At 40.7% G+C, this 26,994-nt stretch overlaps 2 protein-coding genes across 2 annotated transcripts in view; both read left to right on the top strand.

The window, feature by feature from the left end:
- The first annotated feature begins 1,747 nt into the window (after positions 1–1,747).
- Positions 1,748–5,743, top strand: LOC103285867 (protein PET117 homolog, mitochondrial). The gene is made up of 2 exons (XM_008141288.3): positions 1,748–1,918; positions 5,581–5,743. Exons 1-2 carry the CDS (start codon positions 1,823–1,825, stop codon positions 5,737–5,739), a joined length of 255 nt encoding a protein of 84 aa, XP_008139510.1. The 5' UTR covers positions 1,748–1,822; the 3' UTR covers positions 5,740–5,743.
- A 267-nt stretch (positions 5,744–6,010) lies between these two features.
- Positions 6,011–26,994, top strand: part of KAT14 (lysine acetyltransferase 14) — a 31,337-nt gene continuing 10,353 nt past the window's right edge. Inside the window, exons 1-6 of the mRNA XM_008141120.3 lie at positions 6,011–6,279; positions 8,144–8,262; positions 12,773–12,894; positions 18,877–19,058; positions 21,429–21,845; positions 21,962–22,527. Of these exons, the coding sequence (XP_008139342.1) occupies positions 6,021–6,279; positions 8,144–8,262; positions 12,773–12,894; positions 18,877–19,058; positions 21,429–21,845; positions 21,962–22,527 (1,665 nt within the window). The 5' untranslated portion in view covers positions 6,011–6,020. The remainder of the gene's footprint in view (positions 6,280–8,143; positions 8,263–12,772; positions 12,895–18,876; positions 19,059–21,428; positions 21,846–21,961; positions 22,528–26,994) is intronic.

The following is a 26,994-nucleotide window of genomic DNA, read 5'->3' as shown; positions in this document are numbered from 1 at the left end:
TCCATAACCATTCCTACTTGTAAACTGCTTTTTAAATTGAGATTATTTGATATGCCAGTCTGTCTTTCTTGCAGAAATTAAGCTCCTGAGGGATGGCGTGGCGATGGGGGAACCTTGAATCCACTGCTCCTGGCACATTCAGTCAAAGTTTGTCGGAAAAAAATAAAAAGTCAATTAGCAAGTCTGGGCTTGTATTCATTACTAGAAACTCTTCAAGTTGTCCCAGAAAACTGCCTTTGTTCAAACACACTGCACACACTTAGAAATATACTTAGACTAGATGGAAATCATGTTAACGATTAAAAAAGGTGGTTTTAGTGTTGGATGGCATGCAGTCATTCTCTCACACAGTAATTTATGTGACAATAATCATACAATACATCCTGCTCAGGCTTATAAATACTTAAACAGATAATCCATCATTTAATTTGACAGTGTTAACATTTAAAGGATCTTTCAAAAGTACAATAACAAAATATTTTAAGAAGACGTTGAAAAATTAGTGATGACAGGATGAAAGACCATCTAACTCTCTAGGCTACAGTCTAAGGACATGTTGAAGGCTTATTGACTTAGAGGGAAATTATATCTGGAGAAGACAATATAAAAGTAGTCTAATTGTAGACAATTAAAAATAGTCTAATCGTGTTTTTTTCTTTACAGAAATATGCAAATACACCCTGAATCAAATTGCTTCTAACTTCAAGGTCTATTAGGGCAAGACTCCTGTTTTCCAATTCAGTGGTACATTCCTCCAGCTGAGAAATATGTTGTGAACAAAATGACATTTGAAAGGGTATTTTTAACTTTTCTATTATTTAGGTTTATTGTATTACATTTCTTAAGAGCAGTATCAATCATGCCATTTATACTTGCATAACTTAGGCTGGAATAGCAAAGCACTACAGAAATGAATGTCAAGAAGCCCTTGGGTGAGGTTAAGATCGAGCCCAAGTTAATATCATCCAAAGTTGTTTCCATAGGAAAAGTTTGTTCTCTGTGAATTCTAGTAAGAAAGAATAATTTAATGACAATACCTCTTCATTAGAAAGCCAAACGTCTTTCTACACCTTGGACAATACCTTAAGCTATTCTCGAAGCACTCCTTCATTCCATCATTTATGTTTCTAGTGATGTGGGCTCAGGAATCCTGTTTTATAAATGGCGGGAACTGAGGCTAAGGGTGTCAAAGTGATCTCTTAAGGATTACCTGGACAAGGAGGTAACCAGCTCTTTTCATATCAGGGGGCAAGGAGGTGTCGCTGCCCAGTCAACAGGCTCTTTAGGCAGAAGACTACGATTTTAAGAAAAATCAGTCCCTGACCAGCCGCCCCACAGCGTCAAGGTGAAAGCAGGTGACTGTGTCTACATTTAACTAGCAAAACTCCATCTCCTGGTGGCACCTGCCCCGCCAAAGGGACAATGAGGGCTGAGTTTGGTGAAGCTGCTATTGAGCAAAGCAGCTGGGTCAGCATCTCCACGGGTGGTGGAGGAGGTGGTACAATGAGGAGGTGCAGGCCTGGAACCCTCCAACTCACCCCGACGAGGTGCTGGGGCTCTAATTTAGAATTTGAATTGGGAGTGCTTTATCCCGGCCGCCTGTAGGGTAGAGAGAGCATCCCTCCGTTCCCCAGGTCCCACCCGCAGTCGCATTGCCGCGGAGCCGCTCGGCTCTCGATTGCTCGCGCCTGGCGGCGGCGGCCGGCATCGCAGTGGCTGGGGATCTGCGCTCTAGGGGTCGGGTCTGGCTCGCACTGGCGGCGACGCATGCTCGGCGGCACCCAAGGCCCTCGCGTGGTGGGAGGGGGCGCCCGGCGCGGGGATGTCGAGGAGATCGAAGCTGGTGCTGGGCCTCTCGGTGGTGTTGACGGCGGTCACCGTGGCTGGCGTGCATCTGAACCAGCTGCAGGACCGGCAGGTCGGTGTCACGTGACGGTCTCTTCCGGGCCCGGCGGCGGCGGCGGCGGCGGCCTTGGGGTCTCCGTTCTCTCCGCGTGGTTTCCCGCTGGTCCTGGTCTTTCCTTCTCTCCCGTCCTCTCCCCCGCGGCGGCGCGGCGCGGCCCGGCACCCGCAGGCTCACCCGCCTGTCGCGGGCTCGGCCCGGGGCGCTGCAGCCCCCCTGGCCGCGTGCGCCCTCGAGGTCCAGGCCACCCTCCCGCCTCGGGCGCCTGGGAGCCCGGCCCTCCGCGCTGAAGTTCGGCTCCCGCGAACGCACGCCCGTGGGGTGGTGAGCGGTCCCGTTTTCTAGCGGCAGCCAGCCTGCAGTATACGACCTTTCAGAATGTCATTGGGACCGCGGAAAGTGGAGGAGGGGAAGGCGTTTCCTTGGGGTGCATTCAGCAGGTTATGGCCTCTCTTCACCCCCAGGCCCAAGGTTGGTCCTGCGGGGTTTAAATGCTAATAGGACTTTATCCCACGATAAAGAAGCATTCCCGCATCCGCCTTCGTGCCTTTGGCCAAGGTAATTTGGTGAGATGCTTGTATGTTGTTTTGTGGTTGTGTGTGTGTGTTTTCTTTATTGTTGAAAGCAATACACGTGTCCCTTCTCTTCCCTAGTGACCCCTTCTAGCCTGTCCCTGCCCCCCGCCCCCGGCCTTCACCTCACTATTGTCTGTATCCACACACACAAGTTCTTGGTTGATCTCCGTGAAAACTAGATTCTGTGTACGTCAACTAGACCAGCCTCCAAGTTTCCTTTTTTTGGTACTTATATTCCTAGAAATACCCTGACTTACTGATCATTGGCCTGACCGTCCGTTCTGTGTCTCTCTGCCCATACTTACTTTCTTATTCAAGTTAGTAAACGCTTAATGACTGATCACTGTGTGCCAGGAACTTTTTGGGAAACAAAGATAAGGAAGCAAAGCCGCTCCTGAGACAGTCTAACTGATTGAAAACAGCGCTGAATGTTGAGTGTGAGAACTGGAACTAGATCATTGGTGAACTCTCAGAGGACACCTTGGCGCGGGTATCGGTAGAGCCTAGTTTGCCAGGGGTGAAAGCAATGCCCTGAATCAGTAGTAAAGTCATTGCTTGCATTGGACTGTGCTGTGTGCTGGGTATTCAGATATGAAGCAGATGAGGTCTTTGTCCTCGGTGTTCACAATCCACGGAAATCAGAGGAGAGGAAGCCTGTGAAGATACAAGAATTGTGTGGAGGAGGGAATGGGATGATTAATGAAAGGGCATGGAAGAGACTAGAGATTTGGGGCTCTAAAGGGGTAGCTTTTGTAATAGAGGCAGAAATCTTCCTCCTAAGAAGGAAAAAGATGGTGATCCCAAGAAAAATTGAGATGGAGTAGTGTGTGGCAGATATAGCTCTGAGGTCAGTGAACAGGGAATTTCCGAGTGTCATGTAGGGCTGGATTATTAGAGCTTGGTTCTGAAACCTAGCCACACACCCGATGTTCCTGGAAAGTTTTTACAATGCAGCTGAGGCTGGGCTCTACTCCAGGCCTATTAAATCAGAATCTCTTGGGCATGAGGATTCTGCTTAGATATGTTTTATTTATTGATTTCAGAGAGAAAGGAGAGGGAGAGAGAGATAGAAACATCAGTCATGTCATTGATCAGCTGCCTCCTGCACGCCCCACACTGTGGATGGAGCCGGAAATCCCGAGCAAGTGCCCTGATCTGGATTGAAACTCAGCCACCGAGTCACACCAGCTGGGCTTAAGTATGTTTTAAAAGCGATTAAGTATGTTTTAAAATCGACCCAGCCCTAGCCGGTTTTGCTCAGTGGATAGAGCATCAGCCTACGGACTGAAGGATCCTGGGTTCGATTCTGGTCAAGGGCACGTGCAGGGGTTTTGGGCTCAATCCCCAGTAGGGGACCTGCAAAAGGCAGCCAAACAATGATTCTCGTCATTGATGTTTCTCTCTCTCCCCTCCCTTTCTCTCTGAAATCAATAAAAAAAATATTTTTTTAAAAATAAAAGTGACCCAGAGGATTCTAGCAGGCAGCCAGGGTTAAGAAACCCTGGCTAAGAAACCCTGGCTGCCGGATAGAGTGGAAGAACAGGTAGATTTAGATATTTGGACGTTAGAGATGAAGAAAAGATTGACCAGAATAACCTGTGTTTATCTTACATCCAGTCAATCATTGTAGGCTTACTTCCTTTCTAGCAGTGGGAAAGAGTTGGTCAAATGATTGACATGGTGGATATGTAAGAAGAAGGTTCAAGGAAGCAAGAAATAAATAATGACTATTGTTTCTTGACTGTCTACTACATACCAGGCACTGTACTAAGCATTTTATATACATTACCTTTAACCCTCATGGGAACCCTGCAAAACAAGTAGTACTTACGTGAGGAGCCAGAGTTCTAGGTGTTAGAATTGGAATAGTGGAGAAGCCTTAGTGGTTAGTAAGTGAGGTGGTTCATAAGGTAGTTAAGTGGACCTCACAGGAAAGATGTGGGAGGCAGTCAGCATACACATTGAAACTTGGAGGAAGATAGCAAATGATGGATGCAGAGCAAGATCCTAAGCATGTACTAAAGTCTCTGAAAAGGGTAGGATCTCAGACAGGTGTGGAAGGTGTGAGCTTTGGGGGTGGGGTGGTGTAAGGAGCACAGGATCGGAAGAATTGGGGAGGGAAGAGTGGAATGAGCACTTCCATTTCTGTCTCTGGAGGTCTTGCCAAGGGTTCAGTGATCAAGAAAGTTGGTTTTCAGTTATTAGTCTTAGGATCCTCTACTCCCCCTAATAGGGAATGCAGCTCATGGCCTCGAGGTCCAGCAAGTAGATACTTGGTGAAAGTGTCTTAAATAGGCATCATAATAATTTTTTTAAAAAAAGTTCAGACCCCTGCTCCTATCCCCATTTATTCTGCATCACAAGGCTATTAGAAACTTATTAGAGCATTTTGTGACCTGTGACTATAAAATGTTAGTTATTAGTCATAACTGGATTGATGCTTTAAAAAGTCTCATCTTTGGTGCCAGGTCCATGTTCTTTAGTGCTTATCAAAGTAACTACCATTGATGGGCCTTTAATTTTTCCTGATACTGGCATTCTATTTTTTCCCCCCTCTCTCTCTGTTACATAATTGATTAGTAATGCTATATAATTTTTACTTTTTCTCTTTGTATACTAGAAGCTGGGTTTTTTACTTTTTTGCATCTACCTTGTAGCTTGTTCATATTTTAGCAATCTTTTTTTTTCTTTGATGTTTATTCAGCTAGGAAAATTGCTAACAGGAAAGTATTTCACAGAGTTACTGTAGTAATTCTTACCAAATATTTTAAGTGTCATATATCAATTAAACTTTTAAAATTCAACATAGTGATAGGTTTTCTTTTTTAATTGTTATTAAATTTTCTATAATAAATGTTCAGAAATTTCTTAAAATATGGTCAATAGTCATTTAAGTGATAATGTTATAGCATACTCCCAGATTAATTTGATGCTTTCTTTATTACATTTTACATTTATAGAGAAAGTTAAAATAGTAGTTGGGTATTTGGAGTCTGAAAGTTTTAAGTGTATTTTGGTAACACTGTTATTTGGTTTTGAATGTAACAAGGATGGGAACCACCTGTTCAGGGTGCTACTGAAATCTGTTTCTTCCATTTTTAGAGGCTTCGTGACGGAGTGATCAGAGACATTGAGAGGCAAAATCGGAAAAAAGAAAACATCCGTCTTTTGGGAGAACAGATTATTTTGACTGAGCAACTTGAATCCGAAAGAGAGAAGATGTTATTGGCAAAGGATCTCAAAAAACATGACTTGAAATGAATGTGAAATATTGATGTGTGTGTGCATGTGAGTGTGTTGATGGAGAATAGCTTAGTTAAGATTTTCAACCTTTTTTTGGTCACTGTCCTTTTAAACTCAATCAAGGAAAAGGACAATGGATTATATTAAGTTATTACTTTAAAAGTTCATTATATTTGAGTAGAGAATAGGGCAGACACTCTTCTGAAGAGTTTTTGTATAATCCTGATAAAAGCCTCTTTAAGCTTGGTCAGAGCTTAGGATTGTTACGAAAGCACGTCTGACCCTCTGAGAAAGAAGGGATGGATAGTAACATCCATCTAGGTAGTTTGATAAGTCGCCATGATGATGAAGCCACAAGAACCTCTACCTCAGAAGGACTGGAGGAGGGTGAAGTGGAGGGGGAGACTCTCCTGATTGTTGAATCGGAGGACCAGGCATCAGTGGACTTGTCTCACGATCAGAGTGGGGATTCCCTCAACAGTGATGAAGGAGATGTGTCCTGGATGGAGGAGCAGCTGTCCTACTTCTGTGACAAATGCCAAAAATGGATCCCAGCCAGTAAGGAGCTTCTCGATTCCTTTGATCTGTCAGTTTCTATGTGTTTGTTTTCCTAACCTGTGAAAAAAAAACATGAATGTAAATAGACCTAAATAAAAGGATAATTATTATATTTATTTTTAGTTTAGTTGATTAACTACAAATTTATATAACAGACACATTTATACTAATAAAAATTACTGTTGATATTTATCACATTGTTAAAATAACGTTCTTGATGGTAACCCAATAAAGACTAGAAAATTGGATATCCTGTGTTACTTAAGAAATTAGCCAGATTTTTCTAATAAGGCTATGTTAAGACTTTGTTGCCCAGTGTAGAATAAAAGTTCAAGTTCATAAAAATTAGTCTTAGTATTTAACTCACATGGAAAATTTCGCCCTCCCCCCATGCACACAAGCACCTCTCTTCCCCTACTGTAGGCTGATGTAAGGCCAGAATTAGCAGATTAAAGTGTTTTGTGCTCTTTTTTCCTAGCATCATTCTTGTTTTCTCTTGTTGGCCTCTGTGATCTGCTGGCAAGAGATATATACACACACATGCTCCCCTGATACTTTAGTTTTTCAACTCAGTCTTTTCAACTGCTAGCTTCCTAGTTCTCAAGGAAGATATGCTTTGCCAGTCATCATGAGTCTTACCACAACAGGATTTTCCTATTAGGCAGAGACTAGTAAAGACGTACGCACTAGGAATTCTTGTGTGTAATGGAATTTGTAACTAGGTAATTGTGAAGTGGGTTATTTTCTGGTATGTGGAAATGTTTTTGTTGAAGATTCAACTACTCAGATTAATAGTTACTACTAACATAACTTTTCATAGAAAACATCTGGAGTTTATTATAGGTAGTTTTTTTGTGTGAGGTGTCTCTTTCTGCTTATTAATTCAGGATCCTGCCTGAAAATCTCAGTGGCTTTCTCCTTGTCCTGATGGTATACATCTTAACCTGCCCTTTATGATTATGCCCCTGCTAACTTCTTTAGCCTCTCTCTCTAGTATCCTGTTATTCTCACACATAAACAGACCTTTGCTGTTAGGATGAGCTTTTAAATTCTCTACAAACAAGTCTTTCTTATCCCTGGGACTCGGCACATTTTAATTTTCTTTCTGGAATATTCATCTCTAGCCTCCATGCCCTCCCCCCATGCACACAAGCACCTCTCTTCCCCTGGCCAATTCTAGTTACCCTGTAGAACCCACTTTTTCTAGCTCTCCTATCTTCCCAATATGGGTCGGCCACCCCTTTTAGGTGCCATCACATGGCCTTTACTACTGCAGTGGTTTTCATGTCTCCCAGAGCATGTGTCACTTTAAAAATGTAGACCCCGGCTCCACTTCAGAGATTGATTTATCTCATGTGGGGTAAGCCAAGACATTAAAACAAAACCATTCTGATGTACAGTGAGGATGGAGAACCACTGCGCTGTTGTGATTACCTATTTCCTCATGTTTCCCCTACAGAATTTATAAACTGAGAGCAGTTACTATGCCTGTCTTGGGCACAGTATTCCCAGTTCCTAGCCCAGTCCCTGGTACTCGGTGGGAGCTCGGGTATTTTTGAAAGAATGTGTGAAGAGACCTGTAGGAGTCTGGAATGTTAACAGTTGGAAAATCCAGTGAGCAATAATAAACTGCTTTTTCCAATATCTTTCTTCTAAAAGGGAACCAACGATCTTCATGGGCATACACTGATGTTGGAAAAATAAAAATCTCTATTCCTTTCCCCGTCTCCTTCTACCATGAACTGGCTGAAATAAAGGAAAAACAGTATGGGAAACTTAAAATCTGGTTGCTAAATGAATTAAACCTTTGAGTTACCCCTGTTCTTAGATAAATCTATGATACACTTTTTTGTTTTTCTCCTAGGTCAGCTGAGGGAACAGCTCAGTTACCTTAAGGGTGATAATTTTTTTAGGTTTACTTGTTCCGATTGCTCAGAAGATGGCAAGGAGCAGTATGAAAGGCTGAAGCTAACATGGCAGCAAGTGAGTAAAGGCTCTTCCTATAGAATTCAGGAGTTTGGTCCCCCAAGGAATTTATTGGAATATCTACAGAAAGAGGAACTTATATGAGATTTTGAGCTGTTTGGAGGGTTTTTATTTCCCCATGAAATTTATATATTGAATGTGTGGAGAAAGGAGTTCTTGGACGGGACTCACTGCTAACTTAGTGAATTGGGTTTGAGATACTTGAAAACTTCACACACGATATCATTTTTTCTATAATACTAAACTTTGATTTTAATTGAAAATGAGGTTCACGTTTTTCTGGCAGCCGTTTTTTGAACAATGAAACCATTTAAAAAATTGTAAAGATGGCCACATAGGAAATAAATTTGGAAGACATAATGTGGTTGATTGCAGAAACCAACATAATCCACTTTTCTGCATTTGAATGCAAACCTATTTGAATATTTTTTTTGTGTCTGCTTTTTAAAAAAATCCTCACCCTATTAATTTAGAGAGGAAGGGAGACAGAGAAACATCAATCTTTTGCCTCCCGCATCCAAACTGGCGATCGAACCCATACATTCGAGGTATATGCACTGACCGGGAATTGAACCCACAATTTTTTGGTGCCCAGGACAGCACTCCAACCAACCCGGCCAGGGCCCTATGTCTACTTTTAACCATCTTCAATACCAATACCATAATCCAACTATATAGTCTGAATGATAGCTTTTTATTGATCTTTGGTTATATTGATTTTTTTTTTTTGTTTTTATATTAATACTAATATATCTATAGTAGGTACAATGTACATATAGTCTTTAAGTTCTAAAAATGAATGAATTATACGTATTCAATTTTATGTTTATTGATTCAACAAATATTGAGTGCCTGGAAACTACTGTGATGAACAAGACAGCTATAACTCCTGCCCCAGGCGTGACATTCTAGACATTTATTTTATGTTGTAAGCAGACAAGTTAGTTACCTATAGCACTTTTTTGCTATGAAGGAAATGAACAGCGTAATGAGAAAGATTATACCATCTAGGCCCCTTCAGCTGTTCCTTGTAAATTGTAGTTGCTTTAGCAGCCTTAGGTGTCTTAGTTATCAGAGCTTTATTAGACAGCTCGTCATGAAATCTGTCAGGGCTGAATGGAGAGAGTGAGTCTTTGACTTGTCTGAAAATATATGAGTAGAAAATGAAAGGAAGTTTGTATTGAGGATATAGTCTGATGAATATTGTAATTCCAATATTTTTTTCAAAGCATACATGAGACCTGCCTCTAGCCAAGGTCAGGTTAATATTGATAGGTTATTCTGCTGTGTGCATATGTAGGCAGATTTGCATTTGGCCTGCAAGTAGCTTTTCAAAAGCTGTAATATGGAAGAGCAAATACATGTATTTTTGTTATTTTCAAGAATGTGAATTTTCTGTGAAGGTTCTTTTTAAAAGAAAAAGTAGTTTTTTATTGTGTTGCTCAGAATATGTAACATTGGCTCAGTTTGCACATTTAGTTAAACTAACATCCCTTGAAAATTATTTTTTACTTCCAAAGACACATAGGTGGTAGATGATACTGGTCTGATGAAATCATAACTTAGATCAGACATATCTGGTTCTTGGCAAGCTACTGATCAGTGTTTCTGTTGCATCTTAAAAACTCAGTCTCGCCCTGACTGGTTTGGCTCAGTGGAGAGCGTCGGCCTGCGGACTGATAGGTACCAGATTCGATTCCAGTCAAGGGCATGTACCTTGGTTGTGGGCACATCCCCAGTGGGAGGTGTGCAGGAGGCAGCTGTTCGGTTTGTGTTTGGTTTCTCTCTCATCGATGTTTCTAACTCTCTATTCCTCTCCCTTCCTCTCTGTAAAAAATCAATAAAATATATTTTTTAAAAAACACAAAAACCTCAGTCTCATTAAAGAGCTGAAAGAGACTCAGTTGGTCTTGAGTAGATTCCATTGATGCCACCAAATACTGGTTATAGATATATTGGAATGTGAATTTTCTGTGTGTTTTTTATTTTATTTTATTTTATTTTTTCTGTGTGTTTTTTAAAATCTTAAACTATGTATTTGTTGATTTATCAAAGTAATAAATAGAAATGCTTGCTTGTATTACAAAATACCAACAGTAAAGAGGTCTGGTCTTCTGACTAAAAGGCCTCTTTCTCCTATGCCCTCTTTCTGTCTCCTGTCCTTCTCTTTGGTGGCTTATGAACAACAGTTTGAAATGCAGGAGAAATTTTATCATGTGCTTGGGCAGGCGAGTGTTGTTTTTACATTCTTGTCCTGGACAGTCATCCTTACCTTGCAGGTAAAGAAAGCGACCATGGTGGTTTTTTAGTGTGCTTGTGAAGTGCCTGCTGTGGCTGTGCCAGCTCTGAGCTAGGCTCTGGGATGCACTGGTTCACAGGGCTAGCTTGGTCTGAGAGTGGGAGAGCAGAAAACTAAACTGGAATTCATTCTTTTAGATTATAAATCCCAGGACAGGAGGAAAACTATGTCCTTTATATATTGAATTTGTAGTTTCCTCAGAAAATATTGATAATAGATAAAAGTTGTTTTCAAGTAAGTATGTGAATTTTAACTTTTTAAAATCATGAAATGTTTCATATATAAAAAAAAAAGTATCAGCCCTAACCTGTTTGGCTCAGTGGATAGAGCGTCGGCTTGTAGACTGAAGGGTCCCAGGTTCGATTCTGGTCAAGGGAATGTACCTTGGTTGCGGGCACATCCCCAGTGGGAGGTGTGCAGGAGGCAGCTGATCGATGTTTCTCTCTCATCGATGTTTCTAACTTTCTATCCCTCTCCCTTCCTCCCTGTAAAAAATCAATAAAATATATTAAAAATATATATATATATTTATTTATTCATTATTGATAGTATTACAAATGTCTCCCATTTGTTTCCTCTTTACCCCCCTCCTCTCAGTTCTTATCCACCTCCAGGTCTTCACCATCCTAAAAAAAATATTTTTATTGATTTTAGAGAAGAAGGAAGAGGGAAAGAAAAATAGGAACATCAATGATGAGAGATAATCATTGATCAGCTGCCTCCTGCACGCCCCCTACGGGGCATTGAGCCCACAACCTGGATATGTGCCCTGACTGGGAGTCTAACTCTAACCACCTGGTTCATAGGTTGATACTCAACTACTGAGCCACACCTGCCAGGCAGGATTTTTTTTTCTTTAGATTCTCTGTCCCCTTTTCAATTTCATTGGCCCAAAATTAATCATTATTTTTATTAGATTGAATACATGGTTTTGAAAAGCTTGTATAGTTTTGTTCATTTACATAAAATTACATAATTACAAAATTACATGTAGACACAAAAAGAAATGTCTGAAAGGACAGTCACTAAAAATGTTAAAAGTAATTATTTCTTTTAATATATTTTTAATTGTTTCAGAGAGGGAAAGAGACGGAGAGAGAGATAGAAACATCAATGATGAGAGAGAATAATGGATCGGCTGCCCCCTGCATGCCCCACACTGGTGGTCCAGCCTGCAACCCAGGCATGTGTTCTCCATGGTGACCTCCCGGATGCTAACCACTAAGCCACGCCGGCCGGGCTGATTATGTCTTTTTTTCCCCCCATTTTTTTATTAAGGTACTATATGTGTACATATCTTACCATTGCTCCCCCCCCCCCCCACCCACACTCCCATACATGCCCTCACCCCCCAGAGTTTTGTGTCCATTGGTTAGGGCTGATTATTTCTTGATGGTGGATTTAAAGTGATCTTTACGTACTTCTTTTCTCTTTTTTCTATTATTTAGTCTTTTACAATGAGCATGTGTTATTTATAGTCCTAGAAAATATTTCCCCATTCAGGGTCATGAATTTATTATCTGTAAAATAACCAGGTTGTTCCAGATTAGGAGTTTTCAGATTGAACTCTGGGGAGTGAGCCCTTTGAGAAGGGGCAGAGCAGACAGGCCTTTTCAGGTCTCTGCCCCTTGTTGATTGCTGATTTCATTTGAAGAAAGGTTTGTACAGCTAAAAATGATTAAATACTGAGTAGATGGTGTGTCACATTATTTTCAGCTCTTAAATTCTGAGAGTCATTTGTTTCTGTCCTCTAAAGAGCTTAGAAAAATATGCAGGGATGATTTTTAAAATATTCAATAAAGTTAACACTGTTGGTCAAGATGCTGGCTGTAGTAGATACCCAGAGGCCTCCTGATGGCCAGTAGTTAACACTTTTGTTAGTTCTGCATTGTGTAGGATGGAGGGATACTGGGCTGGGGATTCACCCAGGACAGTAGTTATTTATCATAATCAGTCAACCACACAGCAACCCTGCATGTGTAACGCGTAAAGAAAGACTGCACATAACTAAGTGGATTAGTGAGACTCATCTGAGAGCAAAAAAGAAAGTAAAATTCTATACTGAGAATATTCCAAGATATTATCCTTCCTTTCCCCCCTCTCTTCTCCAGCATTACTATTTAGAATATAAAACAACAAATTTTCTCCCTCAAGATGAACACCCTTAATCGTGCTTCTGTCCCAGTCCTTGTTTGGTTTGTTTTTCAGGTTGTCATGTTGGCAATGTACAACTTGTCTCTGGAAGGAAGTGGACGTCAAGGTTATTTCAGGTGGAAAGAGGATATCTGTGCTTTTATTGAGAAACATTGGACTTTTTTACTAGGGAATAGGTAATGTGATTTTTTTTTAAATTTTATACTTGAACAAAGATATAAAGAATGAATATAAGATTTGAGCCAGCCTAGTGTAGCCCTCTAGAGCAGCAATTTTCAACCTTTTTTATCTCATGGCACACACAAACTAATTACTGAAATTCTGCAACACACCAAAAAATACATTTTTGCCAGTCTGACAAAAAAAGAGAAAAGGTATAATTTTGATTTATTCACACTGGACAGCTATTGTTGTGTTGGCTATTGCCTTTTTTTATTTTTTATTTGACAATCTAAGGGAAAAGAGGTCAGTGCCCCTGACTAAATAATCAGGTATTGCATGTTTTAAAAATTCTTGTGGCACATATGTAATACTTTCAACAATAAAGAATTATTTTAAAAAATAAAAATAAAATGCTTGTGGCACACTGGTTGAAAATCACTGCTCTAGAGAATTAGAGTATGCATTTGCTTGTGGCAATTACAGAGAATTTTGTAATCCAGAAAATGTTCCTTTTTTAAGTTAAAAAACTTGTTTATGAAAAAGCAAAGTGGAAGTATATACTATTAAAAGTGTAGTCACTCACCCTATTTTGAGAAGTAACTATTGGTTTATACTGAGCATTAAGAGATTTTGAAGAGATTTGTAGAATGTTAAAAAATAGTTTGATTAAATGAGGCTGTTTAAAAGTTGGATGAGTAACTATCTAATTGGAGGAGATAGCATTATTACTATCCTTTTAAAATCATTGCCTTATCAGAAGAAGAAAAATAATGACAGTTATTGACTGTACCCATTTATATTGCTATTCATTAATAGAGTCTTATTATTTTGTATTTATTTTTATTAACTAGAAGGGAGAAACAGTTTTCTATTTTTTGATATGACAGTGCTTAGCAAGATCTAGATACATTATTATACATATGGCTTATTCATTCCTCTTTTCATTTTAATGCCTTTTTTTTTTTTTTTTGCTGCTAAGTGCGCTCCTCCTTGGTAGCTGTTTTAGTTCATCAGACTTAGGGATGTCAGTGCACAGATATTGAGACCATATGGTGTTTTTTTGTTTGCTTGTTGTTTTTTTAGAGAAGGAGGACAGGGGGTGTGGAGAGAGAAGTATACATTAATCAGTAATCTGTAGCCTTCTGTATGCGCCCCAACTGGGGATTGAACCTGCAACCCAGTTATGTTCCCTGATTGGGAATTAAATCTGACCTTCTTGTACATGGGACAATGCTCCAACCAACTGAGCCACACTGGCCAGGGCTTGAGACCATATGTTTTAACTAAATGTTCATGTGAATCTACTACGATTTTTATTGCTATCTTTATTGCTATTTAGATAGTAATGAGTTTACAACTGGATTGGTCAGTTCTGTTTGAGATTCTGATTGTTAATTGCCATCTGAAGTCCTGTGTGAGATTCATAAATCTTGCATATAGGGTCAGTGTAGACAAGATAGGTAAAGGCTCTGATCACAGCAGGTCAGAGCAGGGAGTTTGTACATGTCCTCACTCTGAACTCACTACAGCAGGCGTCCTCAAACTACGGCCCGCGGGCCACATGCGGGCGTTTTTGCCGTTTTGTTTTTTTACTTCAAAATAAGATATGTGAGTGTGCATAGGAATTTGTTCATAGTTTTTTTTTAAACTATGTCCGGCCCTCCAACGGTCTGAGGGACAGTGAACTGGCCCCCTGTTTAAAAAGTTTGAGGACCCCTGCACTACAGCCTCTATTTCCTCTGGTGCTGAGAAGTCCCAGCTCTGCTAATGCTGCTGGGAAATCAGGGAAGGCATTTAAAAGGAGGGACGACATTCTGAAGGCTTGCTGTGAGGAAAAAATAGAATAGATTCAGTACATTTTTACAAAAGAAGTTATTTTTGTTCTTGAGTAATTTTAGTGGTACTAAGAAAAGAATTGACAGTATAACTGGTTCTTTTTCTTAAAGAAAGGAAATCTGTTGTCTTAGTTCAATGATTTAGCACTATTTGTGGGACTTAATACATCCCATTTATAAGGGACAAAAAAGGGGAAAAAACGGATAAAATTAGATCTTGGAATGTTTTCATGATCTCAGTGCTGCTCTGTTTAATGGAATGTCTTCTGGAAGAACTTGGATTTAAATTGCCTGTTTTTAAGGATATTGCTGTTATTTTACAGAAGTTGTTTGTGTCATTTGTTCATTTCTAGAGCCTGTTCTTTTTAATACGTTTACCAAAAGGCATTAATTACTTTCCAGCTGCTGTGTAGTTGAACCATTAGACTAGTCGTTTGGGCCATAATAATGTATCACTTGAATTATCATTTACTTATTTAAAACAAGTCACTTAAAAAATACATTCACTTTAAAAAGAAACTTCACACCACCTTGGTGAGCAAAAAAAAATATATATATAATTTGCCATAAATATAATGAAACTATAAAAATAAATGCACTAAAAATAAAGCAATGCCATTAAGTTATAGCTGGAGCCCATGGCCTATTGAGGCAATCTGAGACCTTCTTTCTTGATCAAAAGGGGTGGGTACATGTGTTAGAATTTCAAGCAACAAACTTTCTCCTTGATCTAACCAGAAGGAGTGAAAGAGAAGGAAAAATTACTCTGTGATTCCTTGCCACTCAGTTTCCTGCACAATGCTAACCTTTACTTTGGGAACTCTGCTTTATTTTATTTTGTTTTGTTTTTGTCTTTTTTTTTCTGTTTGTTTGTTGTTGTTGTTTTGTCTTTTGTTGTTTTGTCTTTTGTTTTGTTGTTGTTATTGTTATTGGGAACTCTGCTTTAAACATCAGTGATTGGAAAGTCACCTGAAGCTGCTCCCTGATGTGATTACCATGTGCTCAGATGTCTCTGTATATGAACATACACAGAGTTACTACACCCCAGAGGACCACGCTGCAAAAGAACACTTACAGTCCAACTTTTTTTATAACTACTAAAGATTTTAATTCTGCTATCCATAGACAATATTTTAAATTCCTAACAATAATAACCATTTCTCATTTGCCATAAGAGCTAAGCGAATAGCCCTGGCTGTGTGGCTCACTTGGTTGAAGCATTGTCTGGTGCACCAAAAGGTTGCAGGTTCGATTCCCGGGCACATATTTAGGTTGCGGGTTTGATCCCTGGTCAGGGCACTTGCAGGAGGCAACCAACCGATCGATGTATCTCTCTCACATCGGTCTTTCTCTCTCTCTGAAATCAATTTTTTTAAAAAAGAGCTAAGTGAATAGTATACTGTGTGATGAAGTTCTAAATTTAAATACATTTTCTTCCAGATATTTACAGGATTTGCTTTTATGCCTTTAATTTTTATCAAAGTTTAAGTGTGTAAAGGATTATTTAGGGCTAACCTAAATAACTTTAGGTACCTATTGTAGAATCAAAAAGTATACAAAAGCTTTATTAATTACTATAGTTTAATTGCCATTGTGTGTGATCATTTAATTTGCTTTTACAATCCTAGCCTTGAATTCTTCCAGAAGGTATAACTTTGATTATACCTTTGAAGAATAGTTGGAATGCTTTATTCTGTTACCATATTTCATTGATTTTAAGATGCATAATATTTCAAATTTTGATTTCTCTGACAGCTGGATATATCTTACAAGTAGTGATGATGTGTCAAAATTTGATAGTTTCCTTTCTTGTACATAAAATGATGTATCTTAAAATCAGTAGATCTTATATTTGATAAAATATGAGACAGCACATTCATAGTATTTAAAATTCAAAACAATTATATGACGATTCTGGGGAGATGGCAAAGTAGGAAGCACCAGAAATCTGTCTCCCTACTTAGACAACAATTGGAATTGTAGAATCTGTCTGCTGTAATTATTTTGGAATTTTGGAGTCTGTTGAAGACTTGCAACTTCCAGGGGAAGGTTTGTACAGTAAATTGCTGTTCATTTTAATCAATTTCAACTCTTAGCACTGTAGCTTCTGCCTATCCCACACCTTTCAGCCTGCAGCAGGCAGCAATGTGCATGCTCTCAGAGCAGCTTGCACACAGCTTATGGGAGCCAGGGTATACAAAAAGAACACTCCTCCAAATATTGTGACCTGTGCTTTGATCACTGATTGCTGCTGCTGATCACAAGGTTGCAGACAAAGGTGGGCAGCCATTGTTGTTGCACCTTCCCTATTGTGACAAGCCCCTTTCCCTCTGGTTGAACCAACTTTAGGGATTAACAGGCTGGTGCCTTCCTCTCTCCCTTTATTTTTCTCTTTGTTCTCCTTTTGGAGCTAGACATTGAAGGCTAAGATGTTCAAAAGCAACTACATATATACTGTATATATACAGGGGAAATTAGAAAGTCACCACACGTGCTCAGGAAGGCGCAAGCTCAGAAATGACCCGAGAAGACCTTAAATTTTATACAACTCATGCTGATATTTGGCACAGGGGGACAGCCTACAACAGTAAAAAATAAATAAATAATAAATAAATAAAAATAAATAAATAAATAAATAAATAAAACTTTGGGGAAGGATAATAATCTAATGTCTAGAGTTACTACAGTATTAAGTTAAATTTTCAATTAAAAAATTAGAAAGAATACAAAGAAACAGCAAAAGGTATTGCTCATTCAAGGGAAAAAAATAAACCAACCAGGACTTCCTTAAGAAGACCTAATGGGGGATCTATGAAGGAAAGACTTTAAAACAACTGTCTTAAAGATGCTCAAAGAACTAAAGGAAGATGGGGAGAAAGTTGAGAAAATATTGTATGAACAAAATAGGAATATCAATAAAGAGATAGAAAACCTAAAAAGAAATCCTGGAACTGGAAAGTATAATACTGCAATGAAATATTCATTGGAGGGATTCAAAGGCAGATTTGAGCAAGCAGAGAAAGATTCAGTGAACTTGAAGATGGGTCAGTGGGAATTATAAGATCTGAGGAAAAGCAAGGAAAAAGATCAAAGAGAAGTGAACAGAGCCTACGGGACCTGTGGGACACCACCAACTGGACTAACATACTCGTGTGAGAAAGCGAGTAGAATGGCTTCCCCTTGATCGTATTCTTTGGGCAAGAGGAGGGGGCTTGGAAAGTTAGAAAAAGTTGAGTGGAGGAGACCAAAGGAGTTAGAGTGCTCTGGGACCAAAACATTGCCAGTGAAAGCTAAGGTGTTATTTGCCCCATCACAGACAGTGCTTATGCCTATTAAAGTTTTTTTTCTTCTGTGTGTTCTAGTACATCTTTGTTCCTAAGAATACTTTTTTCTTTTGCCCCCTAGCAATATTTTGGAATTGTTAGTCTGGCCTTCTTATGAAAGTATTTCTGGTAATTGACTTAGTTTTCAAGGTGGAAATAAAACAGATGCCTTTGAAAGAATTTTCAACAGGAGGAATCTGAATAGTTGACATTTAACATATTTAAAAATTTTTGTTATATACATTCTTGTGTAGTTATTTTGAAATGCTTGCTTTTTTTTTTTTTTTTTTTTTGCCAAAGTTACTCCCCCAAAGTTCAGTTGTTTGTGAAACACACAATATAGTTTTATTCCCACTCTGCTTTGTAAAGGAAAATAGGAACAGACTGAGAGATGCATCTGATACCTGGGTATAAGTGAACTATTTACCATGGCTAATGATTCTCCTGCATGCATTCTTGAGAACTGTATTTAATTCACATATAAAAGCAACTCGTTTAATTAAAATTAACTTGTAGAACTTGGTAATCATGATGATTGTGATCAGAATTGTTTTATGAGCTTTGTTTGAATTATTTCATTTAATCCCCACAACGACCTAGTGAGGTAAGTTCTATGATCCTAATTTTAAAGGTGAGGAAACTGAGGCAGCTAGAAAGTGGTAGAGCCAGGATTTGAAGCCAGACAGACCTCAGAGACTCTCTTAACTTACGTTCCTTCAAAGTTTTCAGGTTCAGAGCATATCGTAGGCTAGGAGTCACAGAGTATACATAGAATGTATTTTCTATATAATGATAGAATTTAAAAAAACAATCATTTTTAAATTCTTGGACTCTCCAGGAAAAAAACTTCGACCTGGTGGAGCACAGTAGCAGGTTGCCTCAGCGTGGGAAGTCCTATGTACTTCCGTTCAGGTGCTCAGGAATTCGGAGAACCAGGATGGTGGAAACTTGTTCACAACAAGCCTCCGACAATGAAACCTGAAGGAGAGAAGTTGTCTGCCTCTGCTTTGAAAGTAAAAGGTACTGCTGTGAGAGCAGTGTAGGAGGTGCTAGCCAGCCCCAAGCTGAGCAAGGGTGAGCTCAGGAGCCAGTCCCACTTTACCAGGCATAGCTCATCTGCCTCTGGAGGGACTCTGCTTGGCAGTTTTATTGTGACACATTCTTTGTATCCTGTAAATAAATACTAAGTAAAAATAGGATAATTTCCTAATTAAGTTACCAGTTTTAATAAAGTTCCTTTGATATCTGAAAGGTTCTCTATTTTAATCTGATTTTGTTTTTAAACTTTTTACTATGGAAAATTTTTTTAAATGTGCAGAGAGTAATATAATGAATCCCCACGTACCTTTCACCTCACTTCAATAGCTAACTGCTGGCAATCTCATTTTATCTAGAACAGGGGTGGGGAACATCCAGCCCTCAGGTCGTATAAGGCCCACTTAATCATTTAGCCTGGCTCTGCCAAGGCATTAGGGGTGAGTTAATTAAGTGTTTGACCAAATACAGCAGGGTGGTTTTTAAGTTGATACTTTTGTATGGCCCGTGAATGATGTTATAAATATCAAAATGGCCCTTGACATAAAAAGGTTCCCCATCCCTGATCTAGACCCTAAGTACTTTCCCCCAACCCTCTACCCATCCCACCCTTGGATTCTTTAGGAGCAATCCTAGGCACCAGCATAGCATTCTTAAATATTTCAGTATGTATCTCTAAGTGGTGTGAACTCTTTCTTTTTTTGTAGTCTAATCATAATATCATTTTCACAATTTTAAGAGAATTAATAGTAATTCTTTACTGTCACACATTGGTCTGATTTTTTTAAATCTAAAAAGGTTTTAATGAGCTTTTACATTTAAAAAAAATATAATTGGGAAGAAAGTCAAGTAGGATTGAAGGATATAAGGTCTGGAAGTATCCTCTGCACCCACCCCTTCCTGCAGTTTCACTTCCCAGAGTAACCACTGTTGACTCTTGTGGATGCATTTAGAAATTGTCTGCACATTTAAGCATTTTCTTATTTTTTTAAAAGAAAAACTGTAAATGGACTCACAATATTTATTCTCTATTTTTCCCTCCACTTACCAGTATACCTTGGATATCTTTCTATAGAAATACATGCAGATCTGCCATGTTTTCTTTCTCTCTCTCTCTTTTTTATTTTCATTTTTTATTTTTATTTTTTTATTAATTTCAGAGAGGAAGGGACAGAGAGAGAGAGAGACAGAAACATAAATGATGAGAGAGACTCATTGACCGGCTTCCTCTTGCACGGTCCCCACTGGGAATGGAGCCCACAACCCGGGCTTGTGTCCTGACCAGGAATTGAACCATGATCTCCTGGTTCATAGGTCGATGCTCAACCATTGAGCCACGCTGGCCGGGCTGCCATGTTTTCTTTTATTTCATTGCATTCCATTGAATGGCTGTATGATAATTTATTAAACACCTATTTATGGACATTTTGGTTATTTCTAGAACCTTTTATTGTTGTTATTTTAAACGACAATATAGCCCTAGCCAGTTTGGCTCAGTGGATAGAGTGTCGGCCTGCGGTCTGGAGGGTCCCAGGTTCGATTCCAGACAAGGGCATATATCCTGGTTGTGGGCTCAATCCCCAGTAGGAGATGTGCAGGAGGTAGCCGATCAATGATTCTCTCTCACTGATGTTTCTATCTCTCTCTTCCTCTCCCTTCCTCTCTGAAATCAATAAAGATATATATTTTAAAAATAGACAACAATATAATTGTACACATTTGTGTGCATGTGCAAATTTTTGTGTGATTAATTCCTGGAAGTGTGTTACTGTATTAAATGCATGCTCATTCAAAACTTTAATCAATATTGCCAGGCTACCTTCCAAAATATTGTAATAAAATTTACGTCCTGGTATGAAAATGTTCATTTTCCCATATACTTGCTGAACATTATCAGACTTTTAATACTTACCCATTTCAGTCGGTGAAAGATAGAGTTTAATTGTTTAAATTTTCATTATAGTTTTTTTTTCTTGTTAAGAGATATCTAAGTCATCATTTAAGGCATTCATTGCACATTTCTCTATTTTGTGTGTTGTTTTTTTTAATATGTTTTTACTGATTTTAGAGTGAGAGGGTGGGAGAGAGAGAGAAAAATATCGATGTGAGAGAGAAACATCGATTGGTTGCCTCCCTTACGGTCCAGGGCTGAACCCGAAACGCGGGCATGTGCCCTGACCGGGACTCTAACCAGTGACCTTTCGGTGCATGGGACGACGTTCAACCAACTGAGCCACACCCACCAGGGCAAAGGTTTCTCTATTTTGAATGTGGTAGTAAGTTTACAATAATAAATTAGCAAAGGAAACTAAAATTGGTTATTTAAACATTGAGATATTTATTCTTTTCCATCAGCCTCAAAACCAACTTTAGATCCCATCATTACTGTTGAGGGACTTAGGAAACGGGCGAGTCGAAATCCTGTGGAATCGGCCATGGAATTGAAAGAGAAAAGATGTCGTACTCAGGAAGCGAAAGACATTAGAAGAGCCCAGAAGGAAGCTGCTGGCTTTCTTGACAGGAGCACTTCTTCGACCCCTGTAAAGTTCATCAGCCGAGGTCGCAGGCCAGATGTGATTCTAGAAAAAGGAGAAGTGATCGACTTTTCATCCTTGAGCTCCTCTGACCGCACCCCGCTGACTAGCCCGTCTCCATCTCCCTCTCTGGATTTCTCTGCCCCTGGGACCCCTGCCTCTCACTCAGCCACGCCCAGCTTGCTTTCAGAAGCGGATCTGATTCCAGATGTGATGCCACCACAAGCCTTATTTCACGGTAAGTCTTGCCTTTCAAGGATCTTTTTATGCATGGCCCATGATATACAAGTGTATGTTTTCACCTTGTGTGCGGTGTGCTCTGTATTTCTTTGGTCCTGTTTTATACTTCCACAGATGATGATGAGTTGGAAGGTGATGGAGTCATAGACCCAGGGATGGAGTATGTCCCGCCCCCTGCTGGGTCAGCCGCTTCTGGGACAGTGCCTGGGGGCAGGAAGAAGGTCAGAGCACCTGAACATATAAAGCAGGAGGAAGACAGTGAGGAGGAAAAACCTGACAGGATGGACATTGACAGTGAAGACACAGATTCCAACACATCTTTGCAAACAAGGGCTCGAGAAAAGAGGAAGCCACAGCTGGAGAAGGACAGGAAACCCAAAGGGCCCAAGTACACGCCTGTTAGCATCTATGAGGAGAAGCTGCTCCTGAAGAGGCTGGAAGCTTGTCCCAGTGCCGTTGCCATGACCCCAGAAGCTCGGAGACTGAAACGCAAACTGATTGTCAGACAAGCAAAAAGGGATCGGGGATTACCACTTTTTGACTTGGATCAAGTGGTTAATGCTGCTCTTCTGTTAGTTGATGGGATTTATGGAGCCAAAGAAGGAGTGTCTAGGCTTCCAGCTGGCCAAGCCACATACAGAACCACCTGTCAGGACTTCAGAATCCTTGACCGATACCAGGTGAGTTAACACACATGCTAAAACTCTTGGGGCAGGAGTGGAGGTGAGGTAGGCAGCACCAGGGGGTGGGCACAATTAGGCAGTGACTATTCAAGTCCTGAGTAATTTTGGGAGAGAGAAAAAACAGCAAGAGAAAAAATACAAAAATTGCTGGGCTTTATTTTTTGAAATTGTTCAGTATGAATACCTCTTAATACAACTGGGTTATTTCCCTCTTTGGGCATTCAAGGCAGAACCTAGACATTTTCTTTCTTTTTAAGTATATTTTGATTTTTCACAGAGAGGAAGGGAGAGAGAGAGAGAGAGTTAGAAACATCGATGAGAGAGAAACATCGATCAGCTGCCTCCTGCACCCCCCCCACTGGAGATGTGCCCACAACCAAGGTACATGCCCTTGACCAGAATCGAACCTGGGACCCTTGAGTCCGCAGGCCGATGCTCTATCCACTGAGCCACACCGGTTAGAGCCATAGACATTTTCATTGTATCATTTAGTCTCCAAGGGTAGCCATACATGGTTTGTGTCATGACTCTGACTGATAGTTTTGTTGAGAACATAAGTGTACCAGACTGTGTGCTAAGCAGGATCTGAAAACATGTAAACATTTGTGTGGTTAGAAGACAGCGTGGAGACATCGCAGCCAGGGCATCAGTGTGGTGTCAGCGTGGCTCAAGGTGGCTCAGTGGAACCCAAGGCTAAGTGTGCTCCTGGAACAATGAATTCCACTCAGAGCGGCCAGAACACACCTTCACACAGCAGGAACGAGAGGTCTCAGATTCCCTGTATCTGTGCTAGCACTGCTCTTAACCAGCCTTCTGCTAGTTAGCTAACTGAGAGCTGTAAAGTGAAAACTTGTTTTTTATTTATCTTTGATTACAGGTGAGGTTACACCTGTAATCATGTTCCCTCGTGGTTTCTCTGTGAATTGCCTATTGGATTCTTTGCACATTTTTCTATTTTGTTCTTCTTTGGCAACAAAAGTGGGCTCTTCTCTTTGTTGCCATTGTTCTGATATTATTCAGTGTGTACCATGTGTGGGGTTTTTTGTTTCATTGTGCTCAGCATTTGGTGTGTGGGCCCTTTCAATTTGAAAGTCCTTGAGTTCTGGAAAATCTTAATTTCCTATCTTCTCTTTTCTCTGGTCTGTCTTTTCAGAGCACTGCTATTAGGACAAGGGTTAGCAGAATTTTTCTGTAAGTGGTCAGATAGTAAATAGTTTCTGCTTTGCAAGCCACACAGTCTCAGTTGCAACTATTTAACATTGCTGTTGTAGTATGAAAGCAGCACAGGGAGGACATAATGAATGGGCATGGCTGTGCTCCAGTAAAACTTTATTTACCAAAACAGGCTGGATTTGGCATATGGGCTGTAGTTTGCCTATGACCCCTACTCCAGATGGAGCCCCTTAATTTTCTTTTTTTCTCCTATTCCTCATCTTTCCTGGGAAGTAGTAACCTGCCTCCCTGCATCTTAGGAGTCAAGTAAGGGAGGCCAAGAGCCGACCTTTCAGCTGGAAAATTTCCATTAAGTGTCCCTGTTTTAGGACAGTACTTCCACCCTTGGCTGTGCCAGGGCCCCTGTTTCTAGAATCTCTCTCCTTTGAGCTTCTGCAGAGTCTAGTCTTCTGCCCATGGAAGGGAAGATCATTTTTGGATATGGGCAGTGGGGGCTTTAACCTCTGAAGTAAAGGACTCTCAGCTTTAATAGGACCTGGACTTTCCAATTGCTGCCCTTTCCTGAGGCTCTGAGCTGCAAATCCTGCTGCTCCTGGCCTGTCCTCCCTGCTGCCTTAGGTTTTGTCTCTTGAGTCTAAGTCATTTGGCACTTTTTCATATGCTTTTGTTGCCATCATCTGTTCATCTGTTATTTATTCTCATGAGTTTTTCTTTATAATGTCTATACTTTATATTTTTAATTATGAAATGTGTCATGCCCATAGAAGAATGCCCAAGGAGAATGCATAGAACATATGAGTATAGCTTAGAGAGTAATAAAATAAATGCCTGTGCTTCTAGCTCCTGGGTTTAGAAACAGCATTACAAACACCTGAGAAGTCTATATACTGTCTGCTCCCCCCAAGGGAGTCATTCTCTGACTTATTGTTAATCATTCTCCTACTTTTTTAATGACTATATTCCTAAACACTATACTTTTATTTTAAAAAAATGAAGTGGGAAACACTTAGCTGTGGAAGGAAATTGTCTCTCAGATGAAGGTTTCCAAAAGATAAAGCTAAATAGTCTGTGGGTGGTTGTTGTAGATAAACTGTCCCACATAAGGATATATTGAAGTCCTAACTCCTGCTACAGGTGAATGTGACTAACTGCGAAATGGGCCCCTTGTACATATAATTAGTTAAGATGAGATCATGCTGGAGTAGGGTGGGGATGAGACACAGAGACAGGCACATGGGGGAATACCATGTGATGACTGAGGCAGAGTGCTGGGTCCACAGCCAAGGGATGCCAATGGTTGCTGGCAACACCAGAAGCCAAGAGAAAGGCATGGGATAGACTGTCCCCCAGAGTGTTCAGAGAGCATGGCTCTGCTGACACCTTGACTTCTGACTTCCAGCCTCCAGAACTGTGAGGGAATAAATTCCTGTTGTTTTGAGTCACCCTATGGATACAGTAGCTCCAGGAAACTCATACAGTTATGTTCTGGCTGTCCCTTCCATGAGCCCGTCCTGGAGAAGTCAGTGGTCAAGGTCACTAGGGAGTTATGGGTAACAAGGCTCACCACCACCTGAGCTGCAGTGTATACCAGGGAATGTGACAGAAGTCTGGGCCATGGCAATGGGGTCCTCTGCACTTCCTGCCTGGGCTGACATGCTTCCTTCCAACTTGTGGGTAGGTCAGCAGTTAGTTGTGGGGCAAGTATCCTCAGCTGATCCAGGGAGTAGAGTCTGAGAGTATTTGGTGAAGACAAGCAGGGCACAGATGCGATTCTGGGCTACTACTCCTTAGGTTTAAAAGATGGTCCAGTAGTGGGCAGGGATTCTCACAGCCTTTGTGTTCCGTCTTCCCTCTCACTTTTTGACGTCTCCCACATTGGGTTGGGGAAGGGAACCAACAATCCACCTAGCTCGCCATTTTGTTTAGAGCCAGAGGTTTGGGGAAGCTCATTTAACGTTTTCCAAACGTATTTGACTTTGGGACTTCCCCCGCCCCCCACTCACCATTTTGTCATTCAGCTAACGTTGAGTACCTCATACTAGTATGTGCCAACCACTATTCTATTGGGCAATACTGCAGTGAATTAAGACAGATAAGGTTCCCCACCCTTATGGAGTTGCCACTGGGGAGCATGGAGGTAACAATACTAACTCCCTTAACAAACAGGATCACTTCCCACAAGGTGAGTCTGCAGTGGAATGGAGGAGCAGAGGGCAGCAGCCACTTCGGACAGGGTAATTAAGGATGGTCTTTCTGTAGAGGTAACACTTGAACCAAGGTCTGATCCACAAGGAGGAGCTGAGCTGAGGAAGGTTCAGAGCAGAAGACTCAGGCACAGGACCTAAAGTAGGAGTTAGTTTGGTATCTGAGGCTGGAACATGGTGATGATGGAGGAGGGAGATGATGGGAGATGAGGCCACAGAGGGTAACAGGGCTAGATCCTGCAGGTCAGGGCAAGGAGTTTGAATTGTATTATGAACTTACAATGGAAAGCCAGATAGGAGCTTTCTTCAAGGGAGGTGAATTTAGTTTTTAAAAGGAGAATCTGGCTCTGTGTGGAGAATGGATGATGTGGGGTAAGAGTGGTAGGCAGCAGGGAGACCGATAGGAGGCACTGGTAGTGATCTGGACAGAGGTTGAGGGTGGTTCAGATTTGGGAAAGCAGTGGCAATGGAAAGAAGTTGGGCACTGTGTAATATCTACAGAGTTCCACAGAACTCACCTTGAGACATTGAGTGGATGGTATTTCATGGGCTAGTGGTTCTATCGCTGGTGTTTCAGTTGTCTATTGCTGCATTACAAATCATCCCAAAGCTTAGTGCCTTAAAACAATGCCTATTTAATATTTCTTCTGATTCTCTGGGTCAACTGGGCTCAATTGGGTGGTTCTTCTGTGGCTGTGTTTAGCTGAGAGCTGGGTCAGGACTGGAATGAACAGGACAGCTTCTCTTCCTCCAGAGCCTGTCTCTGTGGCCTCTAGTCGTTCAGTGGTCCAGCCTGGACACCATGGCAGCTGGACTCCGGGAAGGGAAAAGTGGAAGCTGCCAGTCCCCTTGAGGCCTGGGCTCAAAAGTCCCAGAATGTTACTTTTGCCACTTTCTGATTGGTCAGTCACAGGCCCACCAGATTCATGGGGAGGAGAAATTGACTCTGCCTTCTGATATGAGGAGCCACATGTACCCAGAGGTGGGGAAGAACTGTTGGAGCCATATTTGGAAACTGTATCACACAGCTTTCAATTTCACTTTGAAACTTACTTTAAAGTCCTGGAAGAATTTCAAAGTTGGCTTT

The sequence above is a fragment of the Eptesicus fuscus genome, chromosome 12 (assembly GCF_027574615.1).
Source record: "Eptesicus fuscus isolate TK198812 chromosome 12, DD_ASM_mEF_20220401, whole genome shotgun sequence".
NCBI classification, from domain to species: domain Eukaryota; kingdom Metazoa; phylum Chordata; class Mammalia; order Chiroptera; family Vespertilionidae; genus Eptesicus; species Eptesicus fuscus.
This window is presented reverse-complemented; position numbering and strand designations above follow the sequence as displayed.